A 17,812-nucleotide genomic window follows, 5' to 3' on the forward strand; every position below is an offset into this window, starting at 1 on the left:
AATAGCAGTTATTCTTCTAGATTTCTCGTCTTTCCCCATCTTAAACAAACCAATATCACAGTTAAACCAATCTTTAAACTGACCTCTAAAATAAAGCATCTCACAAAATCTAGAAACTAAGCCGGTGAACAGGGATGAAAATACTGTTTATTTATGCCACTTCTTCTCCATCCATCCAGTTGAATTTGCCCTGCGCATTCACCCATTTCAGCCTCGGATCTTTTTTTGAAGAGGGGCCTGGCAGAAGAAAATAAATTCACTCCATGTGGGTCGTGCATCAACTCTTTTGCTTCTGAGTTCTACAGCTTGGGCATATAGTTTTACTGTTATACTAATTAAAGAAAATGAAATTAAGTAATAATAAAAGAATGTGGCTGTATTGCAAGTTTATTATAAAAGGATTTTACCTGTATTGGCATTTCTTGTTCATTTACAGAAAAAAACTCCATATGGTTGTGACATTTAGTTGTCAACATTTTAAGGTTGTGTTGACACAGGTGTTGTTAGGTGTTTGGTAGCCCTTGTTTTAGTAATAATGCAGTGGCATTTTCATTCCAGGAGATACCCTCTGATTAGAGGAAGTTGTGACTATCTTTTCTTCCATTATAAAGCCGCCTGACATCTAATGCTTTAAAGAGTGAAGAGGCCTTGAACTATATTACATACAAAATACTCTTTACCTGTTAATTCATCCGATACGGATTTTTATGTACCTTTAATGTTAATTGCAATGAATATGAGGCCATCTTTTTTCCCCCAAAATAATTATAAATCACTTTTGATTCTCTGTGGCTGATGGTTTTCTAAATTGTCTTTGCAATTTAGTGATCTGCTGTCTCTCTTAGCCCATCTCTCCTTTTGTTGTACATGAGTTTAACCACAATTCCAGTGGAAGGTAGTTTTTTCTGCATTTTGTAATTTTTGACTTTAGCATGAAGTTAAATCAGCAAGTGGATTTCAGGCCTTGGATTAGAAGTGTTTACCCACAGAGTACTATCCTTCTCATATAAATAATTGGGAATTGGCAGGAGTTGGTGCCAAGCACTGAGTTGTTAGCCGGGCAGCACTATTATGCCACCTTTTATGGAAATGTTTGTCAGTATTCAGTTGCATAGCAGTTAACAAGTCTTATTGCTACATAAAAATCCTTATTCCTAGGACGTTTCATGGAAGGTGGACTTTTGTCACAGAGGCCTTTCAGGACCCCTTAAAGATTAAATTAAGAGTATAATTCTTTACATTGAACAGGATTATATTAACGACCTAGCCTGTCCCTTTCCTTCTGTCGGTTAGAAAATTGAGGCCTAAATCTGTTCGGTAATTTGTTCCCACAAGCTAGTTAGTAGAAACAAAACTAGAATATAATTTCAATAGCATCATTTTAAATGTTCTCTGTATTTTCAGTGAATAATGTTATAAATTCCTCCTTTTCACAATGCTTCAAATTAAAATACAGAATAGAATAAAATGTGGAATGTTATAATAGATAATTACATTATATATATATATATATATATATATATATATAAAATTACGTAATGTTATGAAAGTGAGATAATGTTGTTTATACTATTTGGGGCATGCCTTGAAAAGAAACAGATGTTATAGTCAGGATTGCAATAGAAGGCCAACTAAAAATAGCTTACACATAATAGGGTTTAAAAAACAGTATTTAACAAGGAATCTGGAGATAGGGTGTTTCTAGGGTTAATTCAGCAGCTTGTCTCGGTCACCGGGACCCAGGTTCTTTCAGTCTTTCCCTGCTGTGATCCTTGGCTACTGGTTTGGCGTTTGGGTTTATCCTACTGGTTATAAGATTGCTGCTACAGTTCCAGGTATCCCATGAGATATGACAATGTCTGAATTAAAAATAGGAGAGGTGGGTATATTTCCTCTCATTCTTCTCTGTATGTGAGCAAGTAAAGCATTCTGGAAGCTTCCCAGGAGACTCTCTGTCAGGTTCATTGGTCACATAGACAGTTACTTAGCCTCATCCAGGAGTTGGCAGAGGGAACAGAAATGCCGTGATTGGTTTAGACCAGGGGCTCTCAAACTTCAGCACACATCAGAGTCATCTGGGGAGTTTGATAAAACTCATATTGCTGGTCCCACCCCTGAGTTTCTGACTCAGTGGGCTGGGAGTGGGGCCCAAGAATATCTCCAGGTTGTCCTGCTTCTGCTGGGCCAGGCCCTCACCTTGAGGACTACTTAGATTAGTTAACACGGGCATCGCTGGGACTCTGGAGGGCACATCAGAACACAAGTGCTTCCTGATAAGAGCAGTCACAATCTGTTAGCAAGGATGAAGGTTGGGAAGAGCAAGAGGGTAGGCCACCATACTACCTGCCGCCGTTGTGATAGAATGGTAAGTATTCTTGTCCCTCAAATGGTTACTGTACACAAGAAGCTTTCAAAAAATGGAAGTCAAAATAAGACATATTTAACATAATCTGTGAGCATTATACTTGCTGAGTGAATTATTTGCCTAGATAACAAACATTCTGTGTGGTTAGACTTATTGAGTCACAAGGCTGCTTTCATTAATTATTTTACTGATTGTCACTTTGGTAAAAGAAAGATCTGGTGTTCACTTAGCATTTAGAACAAAGGGCTAAGTGAGTGAAAAATTAATGTGTTAATTATTTCTCTGAGGGACTCGTAACTAACGAGATAGGTTTGACTAGAGGTCAGGAAATTTCACTTGTCTTAGTAATTTAAACTCAGTTATGTTCAACATAATTTTTGTACATTTTTTTCTCAAGATTATCACAAAACTAGTTATTAATCCTAAAATTCAGCAGCATACAGTTTCATGAGTAAAATTCTGTGTGTAAGTTGGACCTCACAGAACCTTGACCTTGTGATTTTTTTTTTTTTAAAGATTTTATTGGGGAAGGGGAACAGGACTTTATTGGGGTACAGTGTGTACTTCCAGGACTTTTTTTCCAAGTGAAGTTGTTGTCCTTTCAGTCTTAGTTGTGGAGGGTGCTGTTCAGCTTCAAGTTGTTATCCTTTCAGTCTTAGTTGTGGAGGGCGCAGCTCAGCTCCAGGTCCAGTTGCCGTTGCTAGTTGCGGGGGGTGGGGTGGGGGTGGGGGTGGGCGTAGCCCACCATCCCTTGCTGGAGTCGAACCGGCAACCTTGTGGTTGAGAGGACGCTCTCCAACCACCTGAGCCATCCAGGAGCTCAGCGGCAGCTCAGCTCAAGGTGCCATGTTCAATCTTAGTTGCAGGGGGCGCTGCCCACCATCCCTTGCGGGACTTGAGGAATCGAACTGGCAACCTTGTGGTTGAGAGCCCACTGGCTCATGTGGGAATCGAACCGGCAGCCTTCGGAGTTAGGAGCATGGAGCTCTAACCGCCTGAGCCACTGGGTCGGCCCTACCTTGTGATTTTTAAGGCCTATTTATTTAGACAATTTTTCTGCTTTAAGTTGTTTTAATTTAAGATAACAGATTGTATCTTTTTGAAGAAAACATCTATAAAAATTAGAATGAACACACCTAGTCACTCTTTTTAAATTTATTTTATTTTTTATTTTGTTTTTATTGTTTTTATTAGTTTCCGGTGTACAAAGCAACATAATAGTTAGACATTTAAACCCCTGATAAAGGGATAACCCCCCCCCCCGCCAAGCTACTCCCTTACCCCTCTGACATCTTCTATAGGTGTTACAATACCATCGACTATCTTCCCTATGTTGTACTCCACATCCCGTGACTATATGTACCTATATATTTAGCTGTACTTGACATTCAGTATTATTCTACTTCAGCTTTGGACACAGTTTATGAAGTGATCCCCCTGAGAAGTCCAGTGCCCATCTGGCACCTTACATGACCTTTACAGCATTGTTGATTATATTCCCCATACTGTATTAACTACCAGTTTGTATCTCTTAATACCTTCACCTTTTTCACCCTGCCCCCAACCCCATTCCCATCTATCACCCTGATAGACCTAGCACCTACCTGGTACCACACCTAGTTATTACAATATTACTCACTATATTCCTTATGCTGTACCCTGCATCCCTGTGACTAGTGTGTAACAACCAATCTGTACGTCTTAATCCCTTCCCCTTTCACCCATCCTTAACCCCCCCCTCCCACCTTAAAAAGGTCCCTCTAAGACTCCTTGTAATACTGGTTTGGTGGTGATGAACTACTTTAGCTTTTTCTTGTCTGGGAAGCTCCTTATCTGTCCCTCAATTCTAAATGACAGCCTTGCTGGGTAATCTTGGTTGTATGTCTTTGCTTTTTATCACTTGAAATATATCCTGCCACTCCCTTCTTGCCTGCAAAGTTTCTGTTGAGAAATCAGCTGACAGTTTTATGGGGGCTCCCTTGTAGGTAACTAACTGCTTTTCTCTTGCTGCTTTTAAGATTCTCTTTTTGTCTTTAACCTTTGACATTTTAATTATGATGTGTCTTGGTGTGGGCCTCTTGGGGTTCATCTTGTTTGGGACACGGTGCTTCCTGGGCTTGTATGTCCTTTTCCTTCACCAGGTTAGGGGAGTTTTCTGTCATTTCTTCAAATAGGTTTTCAGTTCCTTGCTCTCTCTTCTCCTTCTGGTACCCCTATAATGTGAATATTGGTACACTTGATATTGTCCCAGAGGCTCCCTAAACTCTCCTCAATTTTTTGGATTTTTTTTTTCTTTTTGCTGTTCTGGTTGTGTGTTTTCTGCTACCTTCTACATCGCTGGTCGGATCCTCTGCTTCATCTAATCTACTGTTGATTCCCTGTAATATTTTGTTCGTTTCCATTATTGTATCCCTTATTTCTGAGTGGTTTTTTTTCATGGTTTCCAGCTCCATTTTTATGAGATCACTGAGCATTCTTATAACCAGTGTTTGGCACTCTGCGTCCTGATAGATTGCATATCTTCGTTTTGCTTAGTTCTTTTTCTGGAGCTTTGTTCTGTTCTTTCATTTGGGATCTGTTTCTTTGTCTCCCCCAATTTATCTGGCTCCCTGTGTTTGTTTCTATGTGTTAGGTAAGGCTGCTATGCCTCCTGGTCTTAGTAGAGTGGCCTTATGTAGTAGGTGTGCTGTGGGGTTCAGTGGCACAGTCTTCCTGGTCACCTGAGCCACGTGCCCCAGATGTGTCCCTTAGTGGGTTGTGTGTGCCCTCCTCTTGTAGTTGAGACTTGGTTGATAATTGCACATCAGTGGGAGGGACTGACCCTGGGCTCACTGGTTGTGAGGACTGGGCTTGACTACAGGAGAAGAGTTGTTGTGCAGGGGCTGATCCTATGGAGCACGATCTGCCTTAGCAGGGCCCTGGTGCCTGGCCAATCCACCTGCTGGGTGCATCATACTTGGAGGCAGCTGGGTGATGTTGTAGCTCGTTTTGAAGCTGGCCCCTAGGGGTGCCAGCCCCAGGACCACCTAGGAGGGGATCTGCTGTAGGTCTACTTCAGCCACAGCCCGTACCCCACCCGGGGCCCCCAGCAGGTGCCAGAAAGAAATCCATAGATGTCTGCTGCCCGTGCTGTGCTTAGAAGCACCTTGAGAGGCCAAGCTGCGAACCAAGGCCGGCTGCCACGAGTGCCGGCTTACGGCTGCTCACTGAGAGGTACAGGACATGCTCAAGCCAGATGCTGCTTATCTGGGTTTTGCGGACCTTTGAGAGACCCAAGGAAAGTCTGTAGCTTGAGCCAAGGCAGGTGGTCTGCACGAAAAAGCCACTGAAAGCAGCATGGGTGTGCCTGAAAGTTGGGCGGGGCTGGCTCTGGAATCGCCAGGGCCGTGGTGAACAAACTGCGAAGATTCAGAAATGGCAGCTGCCTGTCTTCGTGCCGGGAAGGGAGAGGGCTCAACAAAGAAGTAATGTCCTCTGCCAGCTACCCCATCCAGGAGAAAGCTGCCTCTCCAGCCCCCGTCCCAAGCCAGACAACCCAACTCCCCACCATTTATCCCTGCTGCCTTTCCAGCTGCTGCCCCAGCGCTGGAGCTCAGAGCAGGTGATTCCATTGGTGGAAAAGTCTGTGTGTGGTCCCTTTAAGAGGGACGCCTGTGAGTGTAGCCGCACTGTCTCACTCAGTCACAATCTGCACTGGTTTTCCACAACCAGAAGTTACGGGGCTTCTCTCCCAGGCACTGGAACCCTGGGCTGAGGTAGGGCTGGAATCTCTCCCTCCTTTAGGGGTAGAGGGTTCCCCCACAGGTGAAATGTCCCTCCCGGTCTTTAATAATGACGCACGGGTGTGGCACCACCCCATTCTGCATCTAGCAGCCTCCTTCTTACCAGTCTGGAGGTGGCTTCTGCACGTCCTTAGTTGAAAGGCTTCAGTTCAGCTGGATTTTAGGCGATTCTCAGTAATGGTTGTTTTGTTGATTAGTTGTAATTTTGAGGTGGTTGTGAGAGAAGGTAAACGCAGCGTGTACTGTGCCATCTTGGTTGTGTCTAATCACTCTTAACTCATTATCATTTTCCTTTTCCTTCTCTTCTCTGCCACCAGTGAATCTGAAGAAATGGCATCTGTGTACCAGAACTCATATTTCGGTTCCTGGTGAGCAATAAGAGTTACAACACCAGAACTCCGATGCTTCATTTCCCCCGGCTCTGTATTTTTTCTTTATTTTCTGCCCACGATTTAAACCTTTTTCTTATAGTCAGGAGTGATTTACTGTGAGATATAATGTTGTAACCTTCCAACATTTTAGAAAAGCTTATCAGTGAGTACTGTGCCCTAGTAAATATCTAGGGCGGTATGCCACTTTAAAGCATTCATGATTTTGTTTTCTGCCACTTTATAAACCTTTAGTGGTGAGGTTTTCTCATTACTCATACAAATGACAAAATTGTGATCTTAGTTAATGGATTTAGGTAATTCCTAGGTTGTCAAGAGTAAATTCATGTAGATATTCTGAAAATATACTAATACTGTGATTCTCGTCCTCCCACTCCTGCCACATTGACTGGCCCAAAGCAGACACAGAACTCCCAGAATCTGAGTAGGTGATACTGTACATCGGTACTACCAGTGCTCGGATCCCACGTCTTACCCACGGCACACAGGACTCATCTTCAACTGACGTGTCCGTCACTAGAGTCCTCTCCTGTTTCAACCTCCATCCAGCTTTTTCTTGCACAGTATGTTTCTTAATTGTAGCACAGCTCATCACAGTGCATTTCCATGGATCCTTTCTCATTCTTCTTTCCTCATAACAGCACAGGACACATTCCACCTTATCTTCTATATGCACCACCCATACTTTCTGATTGTCCATGCTCCCCAATTCCATACACATGCATCCTTGTCATTAAATGTATTAACATTTGTTCTCTTTCAGTGGGTGAAATGTGTGGGACGGCATGCTAAACCGGGGGGTTGACCACAGTTAGGAAGTTCACAGAAAAAGGGTGTCAATCTCAAGACATGTTTAGGGCATAATGAATATGGCTTTTAGTAAGACCCATTTGGCTGGCAGAAAACACAGCCGTGTTTAAGTTGAAGTAATGATTTGGGAAGTAGCTTGGGGAGAAAAAAAGACAAAAAAGGTGACACTCCTGTCTGTCATCAGTGCTACCTAAGCACAGCTCATGCAGATTTTGGCTAAGATTGTTTCTTTTCCTTTCCTTTCCTTTCCTTTCCTTTCCTTTCCTTTCCTTTCCTTTCCTTTCCTTTCCTTTCCTTTTTCCTTTCCTTTCCTACGTTTTTTTTTTTTTTTTTTAATTTGGATCTAGAACATTGCTTTCCAAAATTCCTGGCTATAATAATTTCAAAATGGATTAAAAATATACAGCATAATTTTATAGTAGCTTTCATCAGAGTAGACCTGTTTCTTTCCCCAATAGTTGAATAATCTTTTATTGTATCTTTACATTGTGGTTTATGTAGCATTCATTACTTAATAAGATTTGTGTGTATTTCGGAGTTTTAATGGCTGGCTAGAGGACTGTAATTATTCTGCTAGAATTATGAGTTTATAATGCAACATAGGAGCCTCCTTTCGACCTAGATTGTAAATCATGAACTTTGAGTTAATATGACCTTCTGTTGCTACCTTGTTCAAAATTTCAAAGCAGTCTTCCAAAGTTAGTATAAAATACTTACTAAACCAGGGAAACATTTTAGAAGTGGATTTATTTTTTAAAATATGCTTCCAAGTGCACATGAAGATGGCTATTAAGTGGTAATTATTGCTGTTCAGGTTGGCAAGAATCTTCACATGAAATTCAAAATAGAACCATATGATTTCACTGATATGTGGTATATAAACCGAAAACAACAAAAGAACAAGACAACTGAACGAACAAAAACTCATAGACATAAACAAGAGTTTAAGGGTTACCGGAGGGTAAGGGGCGGGGGGAGTGGGGTTCTAGAAGAGGGTAAATGGGGTCTAATATATGGTGATGGAAAGAGAACTGACTGGGTGGGGAACACACATTGTGAGACCCAGATAATGTATTACAGAATTGTACACCTGAAATGTATGTAAGTTTACTAACAATTGTTGCCCCAGTAAACTTTAAAGAAAAAAAAAAAGAAGTTCAAAATGTTCTTCTTTGTAATTACGTAAGAAACTGACCATTAATTTCTGGTTTTAACTAAATGGCAGACTAAGATAACTTGAAAAATTTTCTGTTATAAACATCTTGAAGTGCTGGGTAAAATATAAAATAGAACATAAAAATTGAAATGCACAGCTTAATTCACAAGAAATAAAAGGCAATCCCAGGTACAAGAAATGGCTTTCTGTTTCTTGGTTGAGAACCAGTGGGTTAGGTTGATAAGTTTTTTGGGGTGGTGTCTAAACTGATAAGGAGCATAGGTTTTAGTACCTTTAGAGCAGGGGTGTCCAAACTGTGGCCCGTGGGCCAACTGTGGCCCGCAATCCATTTTTAATTGGCCCGCAGCAAATTCAAAAAATATATTTAGTTTACTTAAATAAACCAGGTGAGGCAATACGTACTTCACCTCGAGTGAGTGGCCCGGCTGTTTGTGTATTTTACCGCATACGGCCCTTGGTGAAAAATGTTGAAAAAAGTTTGGACACCCCTGCTTTAGAGGGACAGGCGCCTGAGCATTAAGCCAAAATGAAGTGAGGAATTCAAAAAGAGACCCCTGTGCACCTTCAGGAAAGGATGAACAAGGAAAAAATTAATCCACAGAGACGGAGACAAGGAAACAGCAGTGAAACTGCTTGGGCTTTGGAGTTTTTTTGTTTTGTTTTGATTCTTTTTTTTTTTTTTTTTTTTAAGTTGAAAACTCAGGCTTAGGTTGAACAGTCAACTTGGAGTACAAAATTTAAACCACCTGCCTGGTTGAAGAACTCCCAAACTAAGAAAGTACCATAAAAATCAGGCCTGACTGGTTTTACCATTGACACACCTGGGACATGCCTGCTTAAAGTGCTCTGAGAAGACCCTCGTACCCCAGGCCTCTTTGGACCCCATAGAAGAAATAATCCCCACTAAATCTGCGCTCACAATGAAAACAACATAACACAAGGAAACCGTACATCATGTTTGAGGATCAGACAATAGACAAGAGGATACAGCTGTTTGAATTTGAAATAACAGAAGTCTAAAAAATAAATGTCTTAATTGATCAAACTCATAAAAAAATTAGAATTCTTAGACGTTACTAGGGAAAAGCAAACAAAAGTTCTAGAAGTAGAACTTCTAGAAAAAATGTGGTTATTAAAATTAAAAATTTGGTTACCTGTGCAAATAAGACATGGTTGAAGAAGATAATTCATTTTCCGAATATAAGATACAAGGAAATTACCCCAAATGTAGCACAGAAGGATAATGAATTGGCAACTCTGGAATCAAGAGACATACTGGATAAATGAGAATGTTTAGCATATATATAATAGAAGTTCAAAACGGAAAGAAGAGAGAAAACGATGATTGGAGAGGCACATTTTTGCATCATCTGTGTTCTTGGTTCAGTCACTGAAGGGACTAATATATAAGTATTTTAAAATTCTGTGCAACTGAAGAGACTTCCTTGTTTCCATTAGGATATTCACATTTTCTGCTAGTATTATTTCTATGAATATTCTCAATGGAGTAAATAGCCATGGTTTAAAGATTTTTTCCCTCCCTTCCAATTTCCCTCTCTTTATTCCTCCCTCCCTTCCTCCCTCCTTCCGTCCCTTCCTTACTTTTCTACCTTCCCCCCAACCTGGAGTTTTTTTTTTAAGATTTTGTTTTATTGGGGGAGGGGAACAGGACTTTATTGGGGAACAATGTGTACTTCCAGGACTTTTTTTTTTTTTTCCCAAGTCAAGTTGTCCTTTCAATCTTAGTTGTGGAGGGTGCCGTTCAGCTTCAAGTTGCTGTCCTTTCAGTCTTAGTTGTGGAGGGCGCAGCTCAGCTCCAGGTCCAGTTGCAGGGGGCACACCCCACCCTTGCGCGAGTCGAACTGGCAACCTTGTGGTTGAGAAGATGCGCTACAACCAACTGAGCCATCCAGGAGCTCAGCGGCAGCTCAGCTCAAGGTTCAATCTTAGTTGCAGGGGGCGCTCCCCACCATCCCTTGCAGGACTCGAGGAATTGAACTGGCAACCTTGTGGTTGAGAGCCCACTGACCCATGTGGGAATCGAACCGGCAGCCTTTGGAGTTAGGAGCATTGAGCTCTAACCGCCTGAGCCACTGGGCTGGCCCCCCAACCTGGAGTTTTGGGACCATTTGTTTATATAAGGATTGTAAAAATCCACGTGCTGTTTATATTCTAATTATATTACTCATTTTTACTTTTAAAACCTACCTCCTCCAGAATGTAAATGGAGCTTACATATCCACACACAACATCCTTTGCAATATTTTGGCTGAGCTTCTGGTAGTATTGTTACTGACCTTTACATTCAGTCTTAACTGGATGGCTCTGCACTTCTCTCCTTTGAGGAATGATACTTGGCCACCTGGTTAATCCTTTTAGTAAGAAAAAGCCTTTTACAGTAATCTCACATGCCACATATGTTCTCACTTCTACCTTCTGAAACTAGTCAGGTTTTTAAAACATTAAATGTTAAACTAATCAACACTTTAAAAATAATGTTATGAGATAGTGGAATGCAAATATGTATTAAAAGGTATACCTATGTTAAAGTAGCAATAAGAGGATTAACCCACAATTGAAATCAATATTTGTAGGAATACAGGAGGATTAAAAAAAATACATAATGAAGACCTGTGTTTTAGAATCATTCCTTTGGTTTTCCTCTAATGTTTTTAAAACAAGTAGATACAGAACCTTAATCCAGCTTGTTTTATTTAGAATGCTATATTAATAAGCACTATCCTCTGTTTACAAAAAATATGGTTAAAACCACATTTCAAAAATGAAAACGGCAGTAGTTGTTACTACATTAACCATTAAGATAATGCTTTGTTATTTTGTTTATTTGAATTCCTTTGTCATTTCTCACCTTCCATCTCCCTTCTATCTTTCAGATACATTTAAATTAAGAAAAGATAGACAATTGGTTCAATTTTAGCATGAAAGTGAACTATTGGTTAGTTGGAAGCTAAAATGCTAACTTAAAGTAAACTTGAATTGGCTTATTATAAAAGCAACACATACGTACTTTGTACTTTTATGTATTTTTAAATTCCTCAAGTTTAAAGGTAACGTATTTTAAATTCCTCAAAGTAGAAGTAGTATATGTTCGATTTGATAAATACAGTGTTGGCAATACTGCAGTTAAGCAACAGAAGAAACTAACGGTTACTGCTGAAGAACCATTGTTAACATTTTGATACTTATCATTGTCTTATATTTTCCAATGTAAGTTTTAAAATTGAAACTGTACTGTGTATAGTTTTGTGACCTTTTTATTATATAAAAGTATACTGTATTGTGAACATTTTTGTCTCTTATGAAAAATTCTTTATCACATCTTTTATCCCTCATAATACGGTATGGTTTTTTAACACGTTTTTCATGTTTTCATTTAGAATTTAAAAAGATGTTGAGGAAAAATGTTTTAAGGATAAAGAATTTTTATAATAGAATTTGTAAAATAATTAGCATTTTATTAATCAAAATGTTCAAGCTGTAAAAATAGAAATAAAAGGTGAGGGAATCTTTTGAAATGATCAAGGATTTCGAATTCATTTTGTTTTAACCACAGGAGGTTTTGTGCAAAGTGGCCACTTTGTAGCAGCTGCAAAGTTGCTGAATACTGTGGTGACTTTATTGGATTTTAGGTGAGCCTGACTGACAGTTTTCAGCGGAAGCCATGGTTTGAAGACCAGCTTGGGCTACCAGCTGCTCAGACTAGACGCTTCTCCCTCTTCCTTGCTTCTTCATTTCCCCAAGAATGGTGCAGGTCCACTGAAGGGGCCTAGAATGGGCCAACAGGCATCTCATATCCATTTTCCCAAGAACCTCTTAGTTTTAGGACTGGAGATACTGCTCAGAATCACCTTTTCTGCGATGTGTGTGTCTGGTCTCCATTTTGGACCCGAGGGACTGGGTCAAGTGTCCTGGAATGTATTTTGAGAGAACAGCTTAGGTCCATTCTAATGTACATTTGTTTTCAAACTTGTATTCTAGAAACTCTGACATCCTGAAGTTCAATGTGTAAGGTTCATTGGTTAACTGAAAACAGAAAGGAAGAAAAGGAAAACATTAGACCTGGCAAGTTGTCTACAAATTTGCGCAGAGAACTTCAGAAATCACCTAATTCTATCTCCCAGTTTACTGCTGAGGCGACTAACATCCAGCTAGAGAAGTTAATTGACTTTTCCAAGATCATGTGATGCTAGTACAGAGCCCAGGATCCTGATATTTTAAAACCTCTGCCCGTTGTCTTTTTTTATATTCGTTGGAACATTTTCCTCTATGCCTGATGTAGAAGTAGAAATGCAGGATGTTTCGCTTGTCTCTGTCCAAGCCATGCCAAGCATAATTTTCTGAAATGTTAGAAAATGGATAGCAGAGAACTTCAGAAATGTGCTTCATGCTTATCGGTCTGCTCATCCTGAGGGAAAAGGGTGGGTTTTTTTTTTTAAGGATAAAAATAATTGTTAATTTTTACTAACTTGACAGTTCACGACCTTAATTTTGATTAACATAAAACAATCTATGAGGTGAATTTTTATTTAAAACATTTTTAAGTAAATTAAAAGCTAGTTTTCTGATTTTAGATTATAACTCCTCAGGGTAACGTACCTTTAAATTGGTTTGATTTGAGGGAAGGGATTTTTGCTTTGTGAAGAAAATGAGATCTTAAAATAGCATCAGTGTGTGCTTGAATGTATAAAAACAGAAGTTTTACAAATTGTTCTTTTGGAAGATTCGTGTTATATTGTGGAGGTAGGATTTGCTTAATGGTAGGTCTCTTTTTTAGCAGTGGTAGTGCTTGAGCCTCAAGTCCTGACACTGTATGTGGGGTTTTGTTTGTTGGTTTTTTAAATTGGTATCTGAGAGCTTTAACAGCATTTCTAGAACCTTCATCCCGGAGGGAAATGTGCAGCATGTGGCTCAATGTGCTCGCCACCACTTACTTGATCTTTCACCTCGTATCCTCATGTGATAAATGTGGACAATAATAGCACTCTCTCAGATTGTTGCAAACGTAAGATGCTTAGATGCTTCATCTGGTGCCTGTGCACTAACAGAGAAGCCACGTTAGCAAAGCAACCTCTGTGTGCCTTTCTTTGTAATTCAGATTATACTAGTCAGTGCCCCATTACTAGTGAGAATAAAAGATCTTATGCCTGAGGATTTTCAGGCAGCCAAATAAATTATAATTGCTGTTGTTTGTAGTATAAAACATAAAGGATCACAGAGAATTTCAACCTAATTAAATACTCAGGGAAATTTAAAAGCTTTTCAAACTCAATTTTACTTGTATGCTGCTTAAGACATCTTTAAAGATATTTTTTGTTTTGCTTGTGTGTTATAAAAAATATCTCTTCGACTGCAAGTTTTGCTCACTCTTTCATTGTCAGTATTCTCCAGGATTCTGTCATCTACCTGAAGTGATCAGGTCTGCTTTTTTGACTTGAGCTCTTATACCCCCATATGATGATTACTTCCAGATAATTCTCTTGAGCTCCTCCCTGTCTTTTGAGTTTCCAGTTGCTTATTAGACATCTCTGTGTGGTTCTAGGATGTCGCCAACTCTACACACGCAAACATAATTGTCTCCCTTCTTTTCCTCACCCCGTGTCACCTGCTTTTCCTCTGCCTCAGTGAGTAGCCTTCCCGTCGCCACCCAGTGAGTCATCAAACAAAGCCAGACCCCCAGACTCGTCCTGAACTCTCCCCTGTCCCTCAGTTTCAGTCAGTCACCAAGAAATGTGACTCTGGCTCCAAAATAGCTCCACGTAGTGTTTCCCCTCTCCCTCTCCACTCCCATCGCCTGTCAGGCCCTCCTGTATCCCCAGGACTGTTTTAAGCAGCCTCCCAGCTAGTCTCTGCCTCCAGTTGGCCACCTTCCCGGAGCTATCCAGTACCATTGCCATTGGGATCGATAGTCCTAAAGCCTGAATGGAATGATCTCCCTCTTGCTGTGAAACTTCTTCTAGCTCCCCATTATCTGCATAATTAAGTATGACTTCCCTCGGTAATCAAACAAGACCCTTCGTGATCTGGAGACTCCTTGTCCAAAATTTCTTCCTGACTTCACCTTTTGGTAATTCTCCCCTTGCATTCTACACTCCATTGGTCCTGCTCTCTGTTAATTCTGTGATACTGCTTGACACATGTCACCTTCCCTGCCTCAGCACACACTTCCCTCGCCTTAAACGCAGACCCTGCTCTTCCTGTTGAGTGAAGGCTTCTTGACTCCCGTCCCCCCAACAGAGCTAATCAGCTCTTGCTTTGTGTTAGCACAGTATTTTCAGTGTTTTGAAATTCTTCATCTACTTGTTAGGCTTTCCTCACCAGACTGACCTCAAGGGCAAGGACTCTTAGTCATTTTAGCATTCCCAGTGCCCAGCCAGGCCTTCCTTAGGTAGACCTTTAATAAACAGTGTGAAAAATTGTTCATGAAACGGAGGATTCTTAGAGGAGGGGAAGCAGTATACTTAATGGAGGCATGAAAAATTCTAGGATACCTTTTTAAATGGCATGTGGGAGAAGAATTAGATGAATTGTGTGTGGCGTTAGATGGCAGAGTTAATGTCTGCAGAGACTTCCAGTTCAGCCATAATGAAGAACACCATGAGAACTGAAAACCAGCAGGGCTGCAGTGTGTATCCGCAGTTACACAGCGGGAGTTACAGTCCTGGCCTGGTCACTCAGTTGGTCTTTTCTGGGTCTTAGCTGCTTGTTTGATAGAACAGTAGAGATTTATAGTAGCTCATAGGGTTGTTTTAAGGGTTAATGATGTGACATTTCAGGGTGCCTAGGGTAATGCCCAGCATCGAATAGTGCTTACTATGTGCTCTCTGAATTCCAATTAGTGTCCTGTTTTGGGGTGCTTAATCCCATGTTTAATATAAATAATGTGTGTGCATAAACTGACACCATTAAAAAAAGATTCACTTGCCTTTTTTTGTCCCCTCAAAGGTTCGTCCATTGTACTGATGATTCCCCAGATCCTTGTATGGAATATGAGGTAAGAAGCTTTTTTATTTTAATCGCGATGAAGTTGATAATCCTAGATGAAGATATGTTGAGAACTGCTATTTATTAAGTGAAACGAGTGGAGTTTTTTGGATTAATTTCTCTGGAAATCTAGGGTCACTGAATTTTTAAATTTATGAAATACACGTATAAAAATACATATTCTCTCAATATAGAAAAAATATATATGTACACTACGTACACACTATATACATACAGTTGTCCTAGGTATCCGTGAGGGATTAATTCCAGGACCTGCCCAGGATACCAGGTTCTGTAGATGTCCAAGCCCCTTACGAAATGGCACGCTGTCTGCATGTAACTAACGCCAGTCCTCCATATACTGTAATCTCTGGATTACTTATAATACCTGATACAATGTCATTGCTTTGTGTAAGTAGTTACACTGTACTGTTTAGGGAATAATGCCCAGAAAGAAAAGTCTGTACTTGTTCAGTGCAGACCCAAAACATCCTAGGCCTAACTACACACTACACGTCAGGAACAATGTAACATCTTTTTTCAAACATTTTTGATCTACAGTTAGTTGAGTCTGTGGATGCGGAACCACAGATATGGAGGGCTGACTATACTACAGCATACATGTGTTTTGTAACAAAACAAACAGCTTTGTACTCACCAGCCAGCTTTACCTGGTTAATGAGCTCTTCAACCTGGCGCTCCAGGGAAACAGTCACCGCCATTTTGCCTTGTAGGCCCAGTGGGCCTTTTTATTACTTGAGTATTGTTCGCTCGTTTTACAAATTGCACACAGAAGTAAGAGTAAAAGGGTAGTGAGAGACTTTACTAGAAATAAACACAGCAAACCCAAATTTTTATTTCATATTTTCCTAGGTTGAAGGTGTGCATACCACACACACACACACACACACACACACACACACACACACACACACACACACACACACCCTCCCCCCCCCGAAATGGACAGTGTTCTTGGATGCAACTTGAACTGCTCATCAGCTGTTAGGAATGAATCTGGAACATACTTTTCCAGGTTTATTTAGATGTTGATTGTTGATTCCAGGTTTCAGCTGCATCCCCAATAGGCGTATCATTACTCCTGGTTCTTCCTGCCCTAACTTTGTCAGAATGTGGTGCTTTTGAAAACTTTGACAGCTCGTAATTTGTTGAAGAGAAGATGGCCATCCTTGCTCCATAATTGCAAAACATTTGCATTCTTGGGTTGAGAACACCATTTAGAATTAGTACAGTGATCTTTTAAAAAATATTTCTTTGTACATTTGCTTCAGTCACCTTTGTATATACACATGCTTTCAAAATTTGTGCACTGACTCACTGTGTGAAGTAATTTTTAGTGTGTTGAGTGTATCTATTGGCATATCTTCTGCAATTACACTGTGTGTGGGACAGTTAACTTACTATTCACCAGGCCACCAATTACTTTCAGCACTTGTAATTGAGATCTTTGCATGCCGTTTGTGAGGGTTTCTTTTTTTAAAATTTAATAGCATAGTATGAGCATTTTCCCAAGTGATTAAAAATTTTTATAATGTTATTTATATGTATATAATCATATATGTTGTTTCATTGAACAAACATTTATTAAACACCTGCTATATCTTATTACTTTGTGCTGGAAACACAAAAATGAAAAAGATTGTTCCTCTAGCCTTGCCCTAAGGCATAATCTTTGTTGAGATGTAATTATATATCCCCAGGATTTATTTCATCAGCAGCTTGCTCTTATACTGCTTTTTTGAGAATATGCCATCATCATGTTAGTGTATAGGGCTTAAAACCCAGTTTTACAAGCCTACGAAAGTGATGTTTGTAGAGTAATTAAACTGAAAAAAGTTACAAGTAGAATCCTATGTATCGTGTACTCGTCCGTGTACATTTAAAAAGATATATGTATTCACTATATGTTCATATATTCATGGAATGCTTCTGCAAAGGTATGTGAGAAATTGGTTGCCACTGAGGAGAAAGACAAAGGGATTGGATGGAGGGAAGATTCACCTCTTACCGTTCTGTATTTTTGTAGTGAACTACAACATATGTAATACCTGCCTAAAACATTCTTTTAATAAAGATTATGTAAATTTTCTAAAAATTGAATATTAGTATGCAACAATTGCTTATGTCTTTTTAGCTTAAATAAAAATTATCATAGCCATAAAAATATATATCCCACTATCAGCTTTGAATAGGAAGAACAGTGTAATATTTTAGTTTGGGTTTCTTCATTTAATAATTAGGTCTTTTGAAAGATTTGACACATACA

At 39.8% G+C, this 17,812-nt stretch overlaps 1 protein-coding gene across 1 annotated transcript in view; it reads left to right on the forward strand.

Moving 5' to 3' along the window:
* CDC123 (cell division cycle 123) overlaps positions 1–17,812 on the forward strand; it is a 56,331-nt gene that overhangs the window by 19,633 nt on the left and 18,886 nt on the right. The window contains exon 7 of the mRNA XM_019710265.3: positions 15,487–15,535. Within this exon, the coding sequence (XP_019565824.2) occupies positions 15,487–15,535 (49 nt within the window). The remainder of the gene's footprint in view (positions 1–15,486; positions 15,536–17,812) is intronic.

The sequence above is a fragment of the Rhinolophus sinicus genome, chromosome 1, assembly GCF_057876585.1.
Source record: "Rhinolophus sinicus isolate RSI-liver-muscle chromosome 1, RSI-T2T, whole genome shotgun sequence".
Classification (NCBI taxonomy): Eukaryota; Metazoa; Chordata; class Mammalia; order Chiroptera; family Rhinolophidae; genus Rhinolophus; species Rhinolophus sinicus.